Source organism: Prionailurus bengalensis, chromosome C1, assembly GCF_016509475.1.
Source record: "Prionailurus bengalensis isolate Pbe53 chromosome C1, Fcat_Pben_1.1_paternal_pri, whole genome shotgun sequence".
Classification (NCBI taxonomy): domain Eukaryota; kingdom Metazoa; phylum Chordata; class Mammalia; order Carnivora; family Felidae; genus Prionailurus; species Prionailurus bengalensis.
The window spans coordinates 98,698,239-98,714,138 of NC_057345.1; the positions used below are offsets into that span (position 1 = coordinate 98,698,239).

Genomic DNA, 15,900 nt, shown 5'->3' on the forward strand with positions numbered 1-15,900 from the left:
AATTGAAGAAGACACAAATGGGAAGATATTCTGCTCATGGATTGGAAAAATGAATATTGTTAAAATCCATACTAGCCAAAGCAATCTACATGTAGATTCAGTGCAATCCTTATTAAGATGCAAGTGGCATTTTTCACAGAACCAGAGCAAATAATTCTAAAACTTAAAATTTGTGTGGAACCACCACAGTCCCTGAATAACCAAAGCAACCTTAAAAAATATTTTTGTTTTATTATGGAAGTGTAATTGACATATGATAGTATATTAGTTTCCGATGTACAACACAGCGATTCAACAATTCTCACTATACATACAACAAAGTATAATATATATGTATATGACATATGTTGTATACACTACAATATATATTACTCAGCGCTTACCACAATAAGTGTAGTCATCATCTGTCATCATACAATGTTATTCAATATATTGACTATATTTTGTATGCTGTACTTTTCATCCCCATGAGTTATTTATTTTATAACTGGAAGTTTGTTCCTCTTAATCCCCTTCATCTACTTCACCCATCCTGCCACTCCCCTCCACTCTGGCAACTACCAGTTTATTCTCTGTATTTATGAGTCTGTTTTATTTTGCTTGCTGTGTTTTTTTTTTCTTTGTTTTTAGACTTCACATCTTGTGAAATCATGTGGTATTTGTCTTTTTCTGTCTGACTTATTTCACTCAGCACAATACCCTCTAGGTCCATCCATGTTGTTGCAAATGGCAAGATCTTATTCTTTTTTATGGCCGAGTAATAGTCTATTGCATATATATATATATATATATATACATCCATTCATCCATTGATGGACATTTGGGTTGCTTCCGTATCTTGGCTATTGTAAATAATGCAGCAAGGAACATAGGGGTGCATATATCTCTTCAACTTGGTGTTTTCATTTGCTTTGGATAAATATACAGAAGTGGAATTGCTGGATAATATGAGAGTAATATTTTTAATTTTTTGAGGAACTTCCATACTGTTTCCCATAGTGGCTACACCAATTTACATTGCCACCAACAACATACAAGGGTTCCCTTTTCTTCACATTTTCATCAACACTTATTTTTTGTTTTGCCATAAAAAAGAAGTAAAATCTTGCCATGTATGACAACATGAATGGACCCTGAGGGGATTATATTAAGCAAAATAAGTCAGTCAGAGGAATGCAAATACTGTATGATCTCACTTATATGTTGAATCTTGAAGAAAAAGAAAAATAAGCTAGAGATACAGAGAACAGAGTGGTGCTTGCCAGAGGTGGGGAGTTGGAGGCGAGTGAAATAGGTGAAGAGAGTCAAAAGGTACAAACTTCCAGTTATGAAATAACTAAGTCATGGGGATGTTATGTACAGCATGGCATCTATAGTTAATGCTGTATTGCATAGTGGAAAGTTGCTAAGTGAAGGTAAATCTTACACGTTCTCATCATAAGAAAAAAAATTCTGTAACTATGTACGGTGATGGATGTTAGACTTATTGTGGTGATCATGTCAGGATATATACAAATATAATGTACATCTGAAACTAATGTTGTATGTCTATTATACAGTATCTCCTCAGGAAAAAAAAAAGTTCTCATTTATATAAGAAATTGCCCCTCTCCCACTTCTCAGTAGCAAGTCTAAGTACAGTAAAAATTTTTTTTATCAAGGTAACTTCCACTCTAACCCCCTATTGCTCAATGTTGGATTCTTTCCTACCCTCTCATCTCTCCTGGCTAATTCCTAGTTATCTTTTCAAAGAACTCTGGCTCACATTCTCTACTTCTGTTACCCTCCTTCCACCTGCTGTTTTTGTCTGCCTAGCATTCATGTCCCTTCTGGTCGGTGCACCTCAATTTTCCTTTGGGCTTCTCCCCATGTTTGTTTCCTTCCTTCCTCCCTCCCTCCCTCCCTCCCTCTCTCCTTCCCTCCCTCCGCTCTGTGGCACTGCAGCTCTTCACTCCCCTAGTTCACCTCTTGGCACACACCTGCTGTGTTCTCTGCCTCAAATTATGCAGGTTGTTCTGTTAATCCTCAGATCAATTTCATAGGTGTTCAAAAGGGGTTGATGTTGATCTGTGTCCAAGGAATGACACAAGCTCAGGGTCCCCTTACTACTCTGCCATCTTAACTCCTCCCCACACTGAAAAAATTTTGAACGAGTTACAAAATCAAATTTGAACCCTTTCAAGATCACTTAGCTTTAGTATGAAGTGACTGGAGGCCAAAGTCAGAGGATTTCATGAAGATTAAAAAAAATTTTTTTTTCATGTTTATTTATTTTGGAGAGAGAGAGTGAGACAGAGCATGAGCAGGGGAGGGGCAGAGAGGGAGGGAGACACAGAATCAGAAGCAGGCTCCAGGCTCTGAGCTGTCAGCACAGAGCCCGACATGGGGCTCGAACTCACGAACCGTGAGATCATGACTTGAGCCGAAGTCGGATGCTTCACCGACTGAGCCACCCAGGCGCCCCTTCATGAGGATTTCTAATATACTGGAATTCCTACCAAGAAGTAGACAGAGAGAGGGAATTGAGGGAAATAGGAAACTAGAATCATTCCCAGGTTTCCTGACAGCTAGAAGATGGTGGCACACAGGCAGGAAAGCAGACTACAGTGATGAAGCAAGTTGGAAATGACTATAGGACATCCAAGAGGAAACATAAACAGGCACTGAATACATGTGAAGGATATATACATTCCTGAAGCTCAAGGAGGGAGTCTCACGAGAACTATAGTTTAGGAATCTGCAACATACAAGTAGTAGTGCCCATATTTGAACAATATGAGTAGCCTTTCACATCAAAGACCTCAGTGAGAAAGCTGCAAAAACTAGAATCCAGTAAGGTTTCTAACTACAATCCAGAATTCAGTAATGTTTAAAGCCCAAAACAGTTCATATTCCCCATCCATTCCTTAATCTCAGGCTGGAGAGTCTCTATCAGCTACCTTCACTTCAAGGGAGAAGGCAATGCATTGGGTTTGTGCAAGAAAGCAATCCCCCTGAAAGCAGCTAGAAAGGAAGAGTGAAAACAGGCACAGGGGACTACACAAGAAAACTGTTCCCCAAAACCACTGATAGGAGAAAAAGGGCAGGGTTTCAATACTGCCAGTTTTTAATAAACAGTGGAGCACAGAGTCAGAGGTCAGCCCCTGGTGGTGCTCTGGTGAGGAAGCAAGGCGGAGGCCCAGGAGCAGGAAGCCCGGTCTGAGGATCCCCTGGGTCCTACAGGGAAAAGTGGTTCCCCAACTTGCAGTGCATTTAATAGAGGTGATATGGCCTCTCCGCGGGCAAAAGACCTGGTGGGCATGATCAAGCTGCCATATTCACCCATATAGGAACAAAGACCCCAGCTGAGGGCAACAAACCCTGGTACCGGCTGTGTTTGATTCACCATAAACTCTAAGTCACTGTGTGGTGGTGCAACTGTTTCCTGGAACAAGCAGGCTACAGTTCCACGAGACTCCTCCAGATCACTGTGGGTCTGAACCATGGAGGTCTCTGAAATGTGGATTTTGAAACACAGCAATGCCTAAAACTCTGGAGAGAGTCACTGCCTAGTAGGTGGACAGCTTGGACACAGGGGGAAGGCAGGGAGGTGATGGAAGCAGGGGACACAGGAAGGGTGATGGCCCAAACTTCCCACGCTGGAGAATACAGAGTGGGGTGAAGCCATTTTCACCATTAGCCCACCAACACTGATGGACCCCAGTGAGCTAAATAGTGCCACCAAGTGGAGAACTGAGTCATTACGGCAAGCCCCTCCCCATTGTGTCCTCCAGGCACATCTCCGCTAGGGCAAGTCAGCCTGAGAGAGCAGCATTCCCCTCCTCTAGGAGACCAGCACAAGTCCCTTCCACGAGATTAGTCTACTGACCATACTGCTGCGAAGTTTCAGCTCTAGGGAAAACTGGATCTAGCTTCATTTGGGTTTTTTTTGTTCATTTGTTTGCTTTTTTTGTTTTTGTTGCTTCTGTTGTTTTTGTTGTTTTTCTTTTGTTTCTTGGTTACGGAAAGAGCAAAATTTTTTATTTTCAAATTTTATTTCATTTTTATTTTCATTTTTTTAATTTCTGTAATTTTTATTCTTTTTCTCTCCTCTTTTTTCTATCAAGCTTCTCTTAACATGCAGACCAAAACACACCTAGGATCTAGCTTCCTTTACTTGATTTTTTTAAATTAATTTTTATTTTATTTTATTCTATTATTATTGTTGTTGTTTTATATTCATCCAAAATTACAAGATTGAGGAATTCACCTCAAAAGAAAGAACATGAAGATGGGTGCCTGGGTGATTCAGTTGGTTAAGCATCTGACTTTGGCTCAGGTCATGATCTCATGGCCTGTGAGTTTGAGCCCTGTGTTGGGTTCTGTGCTGAGAGCTCAGAGCCTGGAGCATGCTTCAGATTCTGTGTCTCCCTCTCTCTCTGCCCCAACCCCACTCACAATCTGTCTGTCTGTCTCCGTTAAAAATAAATGAATATTGGGGCGCCTGGGTGGCGCAGTCGGTTAAGCGTCTGACTTCAGCCAGGACACCATCTCGCGGTCCGTGAGTTCAAGCCCCGCGTTGGGCTCTGGGCTGATGGCTCAGAGCCTGGAGCCTGTTTCCGATTCTGTGTCTCCCTCTCTCTCTGCCCCTCCCCCGTTCATGCTCTGTGTCTCTCTGTCCCAAAAATAAACGTTGAAAAAAAAATTAAAAAAAAAAATGAATATTAAAATTTTTTTTTAAAAGAAAAAAGGACAGGAAGAAATGATGGCCAGGCATTTAGTCAATGCAGATATAAATAAGATTTCTGAACTATAATTTAAAACAATTATAAGGATACTAGCTGGGCTTGAAAAAGCATAGAAGACACAAAAGAATCTCTTTCTGCAGAGATAAAAGAACTAAAATCTAGTCAGGCCGAAATTAAAAATGCTAAAACTAAGATGCAAAAACCCAAATTGAGTGCATAAAAACAAGTATAGATGAGGCAGAGGAGTGAATTAACAATACAGAAGATAAAATTATAAAAAATAATGGATCTGGAAAGAACAGGGAAACAAAGGTCAGGGATCATGAAGGCAGACTTAGGGAACTCAGTGTTTTATTAAAATGTAATAACATTTGTATCAGAGGAGTCCCAGAAGATGAAGAGGGAGAAAAAGGAAGGTTTATGTGAGCAAATTATAGTGGAAAACTTCCCTAATCTGGGAAAGGACACAGACATCAAAATCCAAGAAGCACAGAGGACTCCCATTAAATTCAACAAAAGCCAGTCATCACCAAGACATAGCATAGTAAAATTCACAAAGTACACAGACAAGGAAAGAATCCCGAAAGCAACATGGGGAAAAAAAGTCCTTAACCTACAAGGGAAGATAGATCAGGTTCACAGCAGATCTGTCCACAGAAACTTGGCAGGCCAGAAAGGAGTGGCAAGATACATTCAACATGTTGAATGGAAACATTGTGCAGCCAAGAATGCTCTATCCAGAAAGGCTGTCATTCAACATAGGAGAGATAAAGAGTTTCCCAGACAAAAACTAAAGGAATTTGTGACCATACAAGAAACTTTAAGGGGGACTCTTTGGAGAAAAAAGAAAAAAAAAGACCAAAAGCAACAAAGACTAGAAAGGACCAGAGAACATCACCAGAAACATCAAATCTACAGGTTACATGATGGCACTAAAGTCCAATCATTCAATAATCATTCTGAATGTAAATGGACTAAGTGACATAGGGTCAATCAAAAGACATAGGGTATCAGAATGGATAAAAAAAAAAGATCCATCTATACACTGCCTACAAGAGACTCATTTTAGACCTAAAGACACTTGAAGATTGGAAGTGAAGGGATGGAGAACCATCTATCATGCTACTGGATGTCAAAAGAAAACTGGAGTAGCCATACTTATATCAGACAAACTAGATTTTAAGACAAGACTGTAACAAAGGATGAAGGACATTATATCATAATAAAATGGGCTTATCCATCAAGAAGATCAAATAATTGTAATATGCCTCCAACTTGTAAGCACCCAGATATATAAATCAATTAATAATAAACATAAACTCACGGATAACAATAAAATAATAGTAGGGGACTTTAACACCCCACTTACAACAATGGACAGATCATCTAAGCAGAAAATCAACAAGGAAACAATGGCTTTGAATGACACACTGGACTGGATGGACTTAACAGATATTACTCAGAACATTTCATCTCAAATCAACAGAATGAACATTCTTTTTGAGGGTACATGGAATATTCTCCAGAATAGATCACATACTGGGTCACAAATAAGCCCTCAACAAGTACAAAAGACTGAGATCATACCATGCACGTTTTCAGATCACAACACTGAAACTTGAGGTCAACCACAAGAAAAAATTTGGAAAGCCCTCAAATACAGGGAGGTTAAAGAACATCCTACTGAAGAATGAATGGGTTAACCAGTAAATTAAAGAAGAAATTAAAGAAATACATGGAAGCAAATGAAAATAAAAACATGACAATCCCAAACCCTTGGGATGCAGCAAAGGCAGTCCTAAGAGGGAAGTATATTGCAATTCAGGCTTATCTCAAAAAGTAAGAAAGGTCCCAAATACACAAACTAAACTTACACCTAGAGGATCTAGAAAAGGAACAGCAAATAAAGCCTAAAGCCAGCAGAAGAAGGGAAATAATAAAGAATAGAAATGATATAGAAACAAACACACGAAAAAAACCAGTAGAACACATCAATGAAACTAAGAGCCGGTTCTTCGAAAGAATTAACAAAATTGATAAACCTCTAGCCAGACTTATCAAAAAGAAAAGAGGACCCAAATAGATAAAATCACAAATTAAAGGGGCGCCTGGGTGGCGCAGTCGGTTAAGCGTCCGACTTCAGCCAGGTCACGATCTCGCGGTCCGTGAGTTCGAGCCCCGCGTCGGGCTCTGGGCTGATGGCTCAGAGCCTGGAGCCTGTTTCTGATTCTGTGTCTCCCTCTCTCTCTGCCCCTCCCCCGTTCATGCTCTGTCTCTCTCTGTCTCAAAAATAAATAAATGTTAAAAAAAAATTAAAAAAAAAATTAAAAAAAAATCACAAATTAAAGAGGAGAAATCACAACACCACGGAAATACAAACAATTGTAAGAGAATACTATGAAAAATTATATGCCAACAAAGTGGACAATCTGGAAGAGATGGACAAATTCCTAATAACTCACAAACTACCAAAACTGAAACAGGAGGAAACAGAAAATTTGAACAGACACATAATCAGTATAGAAATTGAATCAGTAATCAAAAATCTCCCAACAAACAAAAGACCCGGGCCAGATGGCTTCCCAGGGGAATTCTACCAAACACTTAAAGAGTTAACATCTATTTTCTCAAACTGTTCCAAAAAACAGAAATAGAAGGAAAACTTCCAAAGTCATTCTATGAAGCCAGCATTACCTTGATTCCAAAACCAGACAAAGACTCCACTAAAAAAGGAGAATTACAGGCCAATATCCCTGATGAACGTGGATTCAAAAATTCTCAAGAAGATACTGGCAAACCGAATTCAACAGTACACTGAAAAAATCATTCACCATGATCAAGTGGGATTTATTCCTGGGCTGCAGGGCTGGTTCAGTATCCACAAATCAATTAACTTGATACACCACTTTAACTTAAAAAAAGGATAAAAGAACCATAGGATCCTGTCAATAGATGCAGAGAAAGCATTTGACAAAATACAGAATCCATTCTTGATGAAACCCCTCAATAAAGTATGGATAGATGGAACATACCTTAACATCACAAAGTCCATATATGAAAGACCCACAGCTAATATCATCCTCAGTGGGGAAAAATTGAGAGCCTTTCCCTTACAGTGAGGAGAAGACAGGATTTCCACTCTCACCACTACTATTAACATGTACTGGAAATCGTAGCCTCAGCAATCAGACAACAAAAAGAAAGGAAAGAAGAAGTCAAACTTTCACTTTTTGCAGACGACATGATACTCTATGTAGAAAATCTGGGGGCACCTGGGTGGCTCACTTGGTTGCGTGTCTGACTTCGGCTCAGGTCATGATCTCACAGTGTGTGGGCTCAGGCCCCAAGTTCAGCTCTATGCTGACAACTCAGAGCCTGGAGCCTGCTTTGGATTCTGTCTGTCTGTCTGTCTGTCTCTCTCTGCTCCTCCCCTGTTCATGCTCTGTCTCTCTCTCAAGAATAAACATTAAAAAAATAATAAAAAAAGAAAATCTGAAAGACCGCACCAAAAAATTGCTAGAACACATGATTCAGCAAAGTAGCAGGATATAAAATCAACGTGCAGAAATCTGTGGCATTACTATATACCAGTAATGAAGCAACAGAAAAATAAATCAAGGAATCGATCCCATTTTCAACTGCACCAAAAACAGTAAGACACCTAGGAATAAACCTAACTAAAGTGGTAAAAGATCTATACTTTGAAAACTATAGAACACTTATGAAAGAAATTGAAGAAGACCCAAACGGAAAGGCATTCCATGCTTCTGGATAGGAAGAACAAATATTGTTAAAATGTCAATACTACCCAAAGCAATCTACACATTTAATGCAATCCCTCTCATCACACCACCAGCATTCTTCACAGGGCTAGAACAAACAATCCTAAAATTTGTATGGAACCACAAAAGACCCTGAACAGCCAAAGTAGTCCTGAAAAAGAAAAACAAAACTGAAGGCATCACGAGTCCAGACTTCAAGCTACGTTACAGAGCTAGTGATCAAGACAGTATGGTCCTGGCACAAAAACAGACACATGCATCAATGGAACAGAATAGAAAACCCAGAAATTGACCCACAACTATATGGTTAATTTATCTTCAACAAAGCAGGAAAGAATATCCAATGGAAAAAAGGCAATCTCTTCAACAAATGGTGTTGGGAAAACCAGACAGCAACATGCAGAAAAATGAAACTGGACCACATTCTTGCACCATACACAAAAATAAATTCAAAATGGATGAAACACCTTAATTTAAGACAGGAAACCATCAAAATCCAGAGAACACAGGCAGGAACCTCTTTGACCTTGGTTGGAGCAACTTCTTACTAGGCACATTGCTGAAGATAAGGGAAACAAAAGCAAAAATGAACTACTGGGACCTCATCAAGATAAAAAGCTTCTGCACAGTGAAAGAAACAATCAACAAAACTAAAAGGCAGCCTATGGAGTGGGAGAAGATATTTGCCAATGACCTATCTGATAAAGGGTTAGTATCCAAAATCTATGAAGAACTTATCACACTTAACACCTCGAAAACAACCCAGTGAAGAAAGAGGCAGAAGGCACGAATAGACACTTTTCCAAAGAAGACATCCAGATGGCTAACAGACACATGAAAAGATGCTCAATGCTACTCATCAGGGAAACACAAATCAAAACCATTATGAGATACCACCTCACATCTCTCAGAATGGCTAAAATTAACAAGAAACAACAGGTGTTGGCAAGGATGCGGAGAAAGAGGATCTCTTTTGCATTGTTGGTGGCAATGCAAGCTGGCGCAGCCACTCTGGAAAATAGTATGGAGCTTCCTCAGAAAGTTAAAAATAGAACTACTCTATGAGCCAGCAATTACATTACTAGGTATTTACCCAAAGAATACAAAAATACTAATGCAAAGGGATATGTGCACCCTGATGCTTATACTAGCATTATTTACAATAGCCAAATTATGGAACAGCCCAAGTGTCCACTGACAGATGACTGGATAAAGAAGATGTGATGTGTACATATACAATGGAATATTATTCTGCCATAAAAAGAAGGAAATCTTGCCATTTGCAACGATATGGATTGATCTAAAGAGTATAATTATAATGCTAAGCGAAATAGGTCAGAGAAAGACCTATACCAAATGATACCAAATGATTTCACTCATATGTGGAATTTAAGAAACAAAAGAGATGTACGCATGGGAAGGGGGGAAAAGAGAAGAGAAGGGAACAAACCACAAGAGACTCTTAATGATAGAGAACAAACTATGGGTTGATGGAGGGAGGTGGGTGGGGGATGGGCTAGATGGATGGTGGGTACTAAGGAGGGCACTTGTGATTAGCATGGAGTGTAAGTGATGAATCACTGAATTGCACTGAAACCAATAGTGCACTCTATGTTAACTCAAATTTAAATTAAAAGAAAAAATAAAGATCACAATATGTGAAAATAAAGTATTTCCTATGATCTCTGTACAGAGATAAGACACTTTGGTACAGTTTAACGGGGCCCTTCATCTCTTCATGTCTTCTTGACATGCCCTCTTGGAAAGCTTCCATGCTCTCTGTTTCAGGGTCTTCTTGTATATTGTTCCACCAAAGATCCCCTTTTCTTCTCGACTCCTATTACTTTTTACTTGGCTAATGTGTTAGGAGTTCTTCAGGACTCAGTTTAGAGACCTCAGAACTTAGGAAACCTCTCTTCCCTGACCATCCTCTCCAAGGTCAAGAAGGCCCACACGTGGTTAACGATTATCACAGCACTTAACCTCACGGGGGTTCTATTTGCCTGCCTTTTTTCCACCCTAAGCTTCTTGAAGGCAGAGACTTCTCTTGTTCATCTTAGCATATCAGTATGTTGCAAAGAGATTTTCAAATATATAAAATAGTAGCCTCCAAATAAAGTAAAGAAAAAAATTCTAATATTAGAGTGGGTTGCATCTTGTAAGGCAGAGCAGGCCGAGGGGAATATAGAGGGACTCTGGCTCTGGCTACTAATAACAAGTCTTTGAATTAAAATAGAATGGGGAACTAGATCAAAGACTATTGATTAATTCAACAAATGAATGTGTTCAGATAGGTATTTGGTATCATGCAGAAGTTATATTCAGTTGTGCACAATGATGCATATTTGATTTGTAATTAACAGAAAGTCCTGATCAATGTAATAAATATAACAATTTAGGTAATACTCATTAGTTGCCAGGTTTGCTAAGCATTTGGTTGGTTATTTCTTTTAATTTAAATTTCTTCTGTTTAATGTAAGTAAAACCATCATTAAATTATACACGAAAAAAAACCCCAAAAAACAAATACCAAAGCTTCAGATGGGTTTCTGGCTAAAAACTTTATGAAATCAACATAGAGTTTGCTTTGCGACATACTGCTTCTCTATGTCATGCTTTCTGTGTCCCCAGGAGATAGCCATTGGAATAGTGGTTTCCTGGAATGCATTTAACTTTTGTTAGCAATGAGGCTACCAACAGAATGATTAATAATATTTGGTAGTAGTGTAGTCCTTTTTACCTTTCAGTGGACACCTACATATAATAATTTACAGGTACATTTTATAGGAAAAAATAAAATCATGTTGAGAGAAAGTAGAAAACGTTTGTTCCCCTTAAAATATACCTTAATACAAATTTGATTTTGATGAGTCCAAACTAAGATGGTGTAGTTAAGTGACTAGCTTCGAGGGCCCACAAATGCTCCCTCAAAGGGATGCCAACGGAGCAGTGAACCAGGGAAGTTGGGGTGCACTGCCTGAATTTCCAAGGGTGCCTCTTCCTTTTAACCTTTGATACTTACTTCAGAAGGGAAGAGATCTCCTTCACTGCTGTCTTCCCACCAGCCTTATTCTCATCAAGCAAACCTATTAGCAAGGCACACGGGCAAAGAACTATCTCCATGACTGCGCGGGGGGGGACTGTGATGGCCCCAGGAGCAGTGTCTGGCTTCCCAGATTGAACCATGGACAACAAAGGAGCGACTCTGGGGAAGAGATGAAACAACGTTAAAGGAAATAGTGCTATTTGCTTGAACGTCCTTAGGGTGTTGCTTTTACGTCCAGCTCCTCACAATAAACTATAGAAGGATTGCTACTCCTGCCTTTTTTAACCGTATTGTTTTGGTAGTTGGACATTTGGAAAGGTTGTGTAAAGGGGTGTATACAGATAGAATAGAATTTTAAGATAAAATCAAACAAACAATTCCAGTACGTAGAAAATTTAATTTGAAATAACTTAAAATAGTTCATCAAGAAATTTTAATTCAGTGACTTGGCACCAGATGCTTAAGAATATGTTTGAGTCTGATCTCAAATCAGTTCAGGTAAACAGACATAACCAAAAATTTATATATGTGTGTGTATATATATATATATATGCACATATATATATATACATGCATGTATATATGTCTATACATACATGCATGTATACATATATTCAAGTTACATATGTATGTATCCAAGAGTTATATATTCAAGATATATAGATTCAAGACATATATAGATTCAAGATATATAGGAATTCAAGATATATATAGATTCAGGATATATATAAATCTACCCTCACTCAGAGGTGGAATTCTCTAGTTTTACTCATGGCACATATTTCTGAAAAATTACTCCCCAAAGGGGTACATTAATCATTTATGGAACAGATCTCTACTCTTCCTCTTTTAACCACTGTAGTCTTCTTTAAGGTTGTTAATTCAGATATGGAGTGAAACTCAGTTTTGTTGAATCAGAGACGATTCTGAACTGCAAGAAACCCGAGTATGCACTTGGGCCTGTCTTCAGGTAGACGGATGAACTAAAGCCAGCAAGAGAGATGGACTGTTTGTTCTTTGCCTCAAAGGTTGTATTTGTCACCTACTGGGGTATAAACATCTATTTCACGTTTACACGTGACTTTCTTAAAATAATCTTTAAAGTGACTTTCTTAAAATCATCTTTGCATCAGCTATAAACACTGTAAAGTAGCCACATACGATTAAATTAGCTTGCTTCCAGTCTTTTTTTCTAGAAAAGCTTCCTACCAAGTTAGTAGCAGTAGCAAGTAGGGTGGAAGAGTGGTTCTCTATGTGATTGAGACTATTTGTAGCAATTAGGTCTTTTCAGCAAATCGTTTTGTAAAAGTTTCTTGGGACTGAGCACTTTGCTTTAGTGTGCACCCAAAGACTGTGTTCTCACAGGCCTGTGGACTTACTCAGGGGCTTCCAAAGTCCCCAGCACTTTTGCTTTTGGGTGGCCTTTTCAAATGTAATAATAATAATTAAAAAAACCCCTCCATAATCTACTAAAGGTACCAAGTTGTTAAAAATGGACAAATAATGTCAGTTTAGATCTTATCTTTGGGTTTACATACCAAAATGAAAGCATCAAGATCATAAAGAATACGAAAATTTTATTTTTATAGGCGACTTAACACAGAAAAAACATATTTCTGTTCTGTGTGTTTAAATATTTTAATTTCCTTAGCTTGTCTCTGCTGTGTGCACACAACTAGTAGATGCTTTTCTTTCTCTATTTTTGTTTGGCCAAGGATGCTTATAATATTTGAATTAGGAAGGGTTTTGTTTTCCTAAGTGGTGGAATCTATAGTTCATAATCTATGAAGAAGAATTCTCTAGGTGAGTAAGAAAAATAGAAAAAATTAGGAAAATATGTAAACTCAAGTTATGAGGTATTTCAAGGATACAGTGCCCATGAAAATTCTCTTTCCCACTAATTGCAACTGCCAGATCTCTGGCTTTAGTCTTTCTATCTTTACATTTGGAGAAACACGGAAAAATTTGAGATAAAAGCCCTTTTGTTTGTGTGAGGGTTGCTGTAGTTCAGAACAGAGTCAGAAAAGGAACGTAAGTAATAAAGCAATGTTTAAATGTACTTACATAAGAAAAAAAATGTCTTCAAAAAGTTATTAAAAGATTTTTTTTTTTTGAAGTCCTAAAAACACTCACTTTTATAGGGCACATGATTGTCTGTGTGACCACTCTTTCCAGAGGGAGTTTTTTGTTTTTAAATACTAGGAAAGTATGAGTTATTCAAATAAGATTTTCCATGCTATATTTAGTTTTACAGATGTGTTTAGTTCTAAAACTGTGGCTTACTGTGTTCTGGGGAGAGTATGTATATAAAAAAATCCCAGGAAACCCTGACACCCAACTCAGAGGCAGTCAATTTTAGCACCCCGCCACGATCTCTCAATTCCCATAACTTAACTGCTTCTGTTAACTAGAAACCCCTGAATTCTCTGTATCTAGCTTTCTATGGCTAGAATCTGAGAGAATGACCCATTATCACTTCTTCTGAATAGCCAAGTTTTTAAAGTGTATCAAAGTTTTATGATCTTTTTTCTGAGAGTTAAATAGATTGTTCCTCTAACATAACAAGAACCAGGAATTTTCAGCCAACAGATTTCATTCTGTATAATGCGTATACCAGAAACACACAGATCACACATGAATATGCTGTCAGTCAACACACAGAGCATTCACTCAAGGGGTAAACGAGGAATGAGCCAAACATACATACATGTGCAAATGTACAATTGACAGCAAATTATTTTAAGATCCTAATGTCCTTTGAGTATTAAAAATGAGCCAGGAGCCAGGTCCTGTGACAGCTGTATGAAAGCTCTCGATTGCAGTTTTCATGTCGAAGTAGCTTCATATCACATCTCGTGAGTTTCGGATTGCACAGCAAAGGACCATGCTGAATATCATGCCAAAGATCTGAAAAAGAAGGAACCACTTGTTAATGACTTTCGAATGATAAAAATTGATGAAAAGGTCAGCAAACTGCCTGGGTGTCTAACAAATAATTACAACCACTACTGGCTATAAATGGCACTTTTATATATAATACTTATTTATGGCTGCAGGTTGAAGGGTTCCATATTAACATATCAACTATTTATTAGTTGTTTACACTTTGGTCTAAAGAGTTTTCCGTCATTGGAAAAGTCTCGAATTTTTGCAGCTTTGACCACATATGACAAAGTGAAGCGTCTCTTCATTCTTGGTCCATTTTAAGGTACAAATGATGCTTCACTATTTAACTCCACAGTTTCCCCAAAGCATAAACTGAGGTGTTGGAATTCTAGTATTACTTCTACCTCTTGGATAATTCTGGGAAAAGCCAAACACTTGGCCAAACCAACAGCCACTGGTATGGTTTGAATAGAAGGATGCCAAAAGATCTTTCTTAGGTTAGAGTGGGAGACAGCCAAAGCATAAGAGACTGTTAAAAACTGAGAACAAACGGAGGGTTGATGGGGGGTGGGAGGGAGGGGAGGGTGGGTGATGGGTATTGAGGAGGGCACCTTTTGGGATGAGCACTGGGTGTTGTATGGAAACCAATTTAACAATAAATTTCATATATTAAAAAAAATAAATAAATAAAAAATAAAAAATAAAAATTAATTCGAAATCAAAAAAAAAAAAAAAAGATCTTTCTTGTTCTCAGTCATTTCCCCTACAGTTTTGCAGAGCCTATGGAATGTTATCTGTGGGTGCAATGTTGATAAATGACTGTCAATGTTTGTTTCAAGAAATCCATACCATTCCCTCCTTGATCCTACCCTACATCGGACCAGAATCTATAAATGCTAAGTTTAAAAAGACACGTATTATCTGTTCTTTTGGAAGGGAAGGGGTAGGCTTTAGTAGGAGAAGAGCCAGCAGCAGGGCTCCAAGCTTCTCGCTGATGGTACCGGCGCATGGCAGGGGAGACACCTAATGGACATCCGGTTAACTGATTACACTTAAGAAGAAAGGAATTTAGGAAGAAACTCCGGGGGTGCTGATTCAAGACGACCAGTAGAAGGCGTTCCCCTTTGAGTGTGGTTGTGAAGGTTGGCTACAACCCCTGCTTCATCCTGGCTGTACTCTAAAGAACTTTTTCAGCCTTGTCCTGCCACTGTCACGAGTCAGGGGTGACTGCCTGTAGGATGCTCGCTCACTGAGACTGTAGAGTTGTTAGGAGCATCTATCTGATACCTCTGTGATGCAGTGCATTTTCAAGTCTTCTGCCTAAAAATTGTCCTCAGGAAGCCACAGAGTAGCAACCGGGCTAGCCCCAGAGCAGGTGAGGAGGGCCTGAGAGACGGCCCTGGACTGGGGGGTCCTCAGCATAGTATTTCACCCACACGTCCCACCCCTCTGCGCTCGA

General features: G+C 38.8%; 1 protein-coding gene across 1 annotated transcript in view; it reads right to left on the bottom strand.

The window, feature by feature from the left end:
• Positions 1 to 11,932: 11,932 nt before the first annotated feature.
• TSPAN2 (tetraspanin 2) overlaps positions 11,933 to 15,900 on the bottom strand; it is a 57,245-nt gene continuing 53,277 nt past the window's right edge. Inside the window, exon 8 of the mRNA XM_043575927.1 lies at positions 11,933 to 14,462. Coding sequence (XP_043431862.1) covers positions 14,397 to 14,462 — 66 coding nt within the window. The 3' untranslated portion in view covers positions 11,933 to 14,396. The remainder of the gene's footprint in view (positions 14,463 to 15,900) is intronic.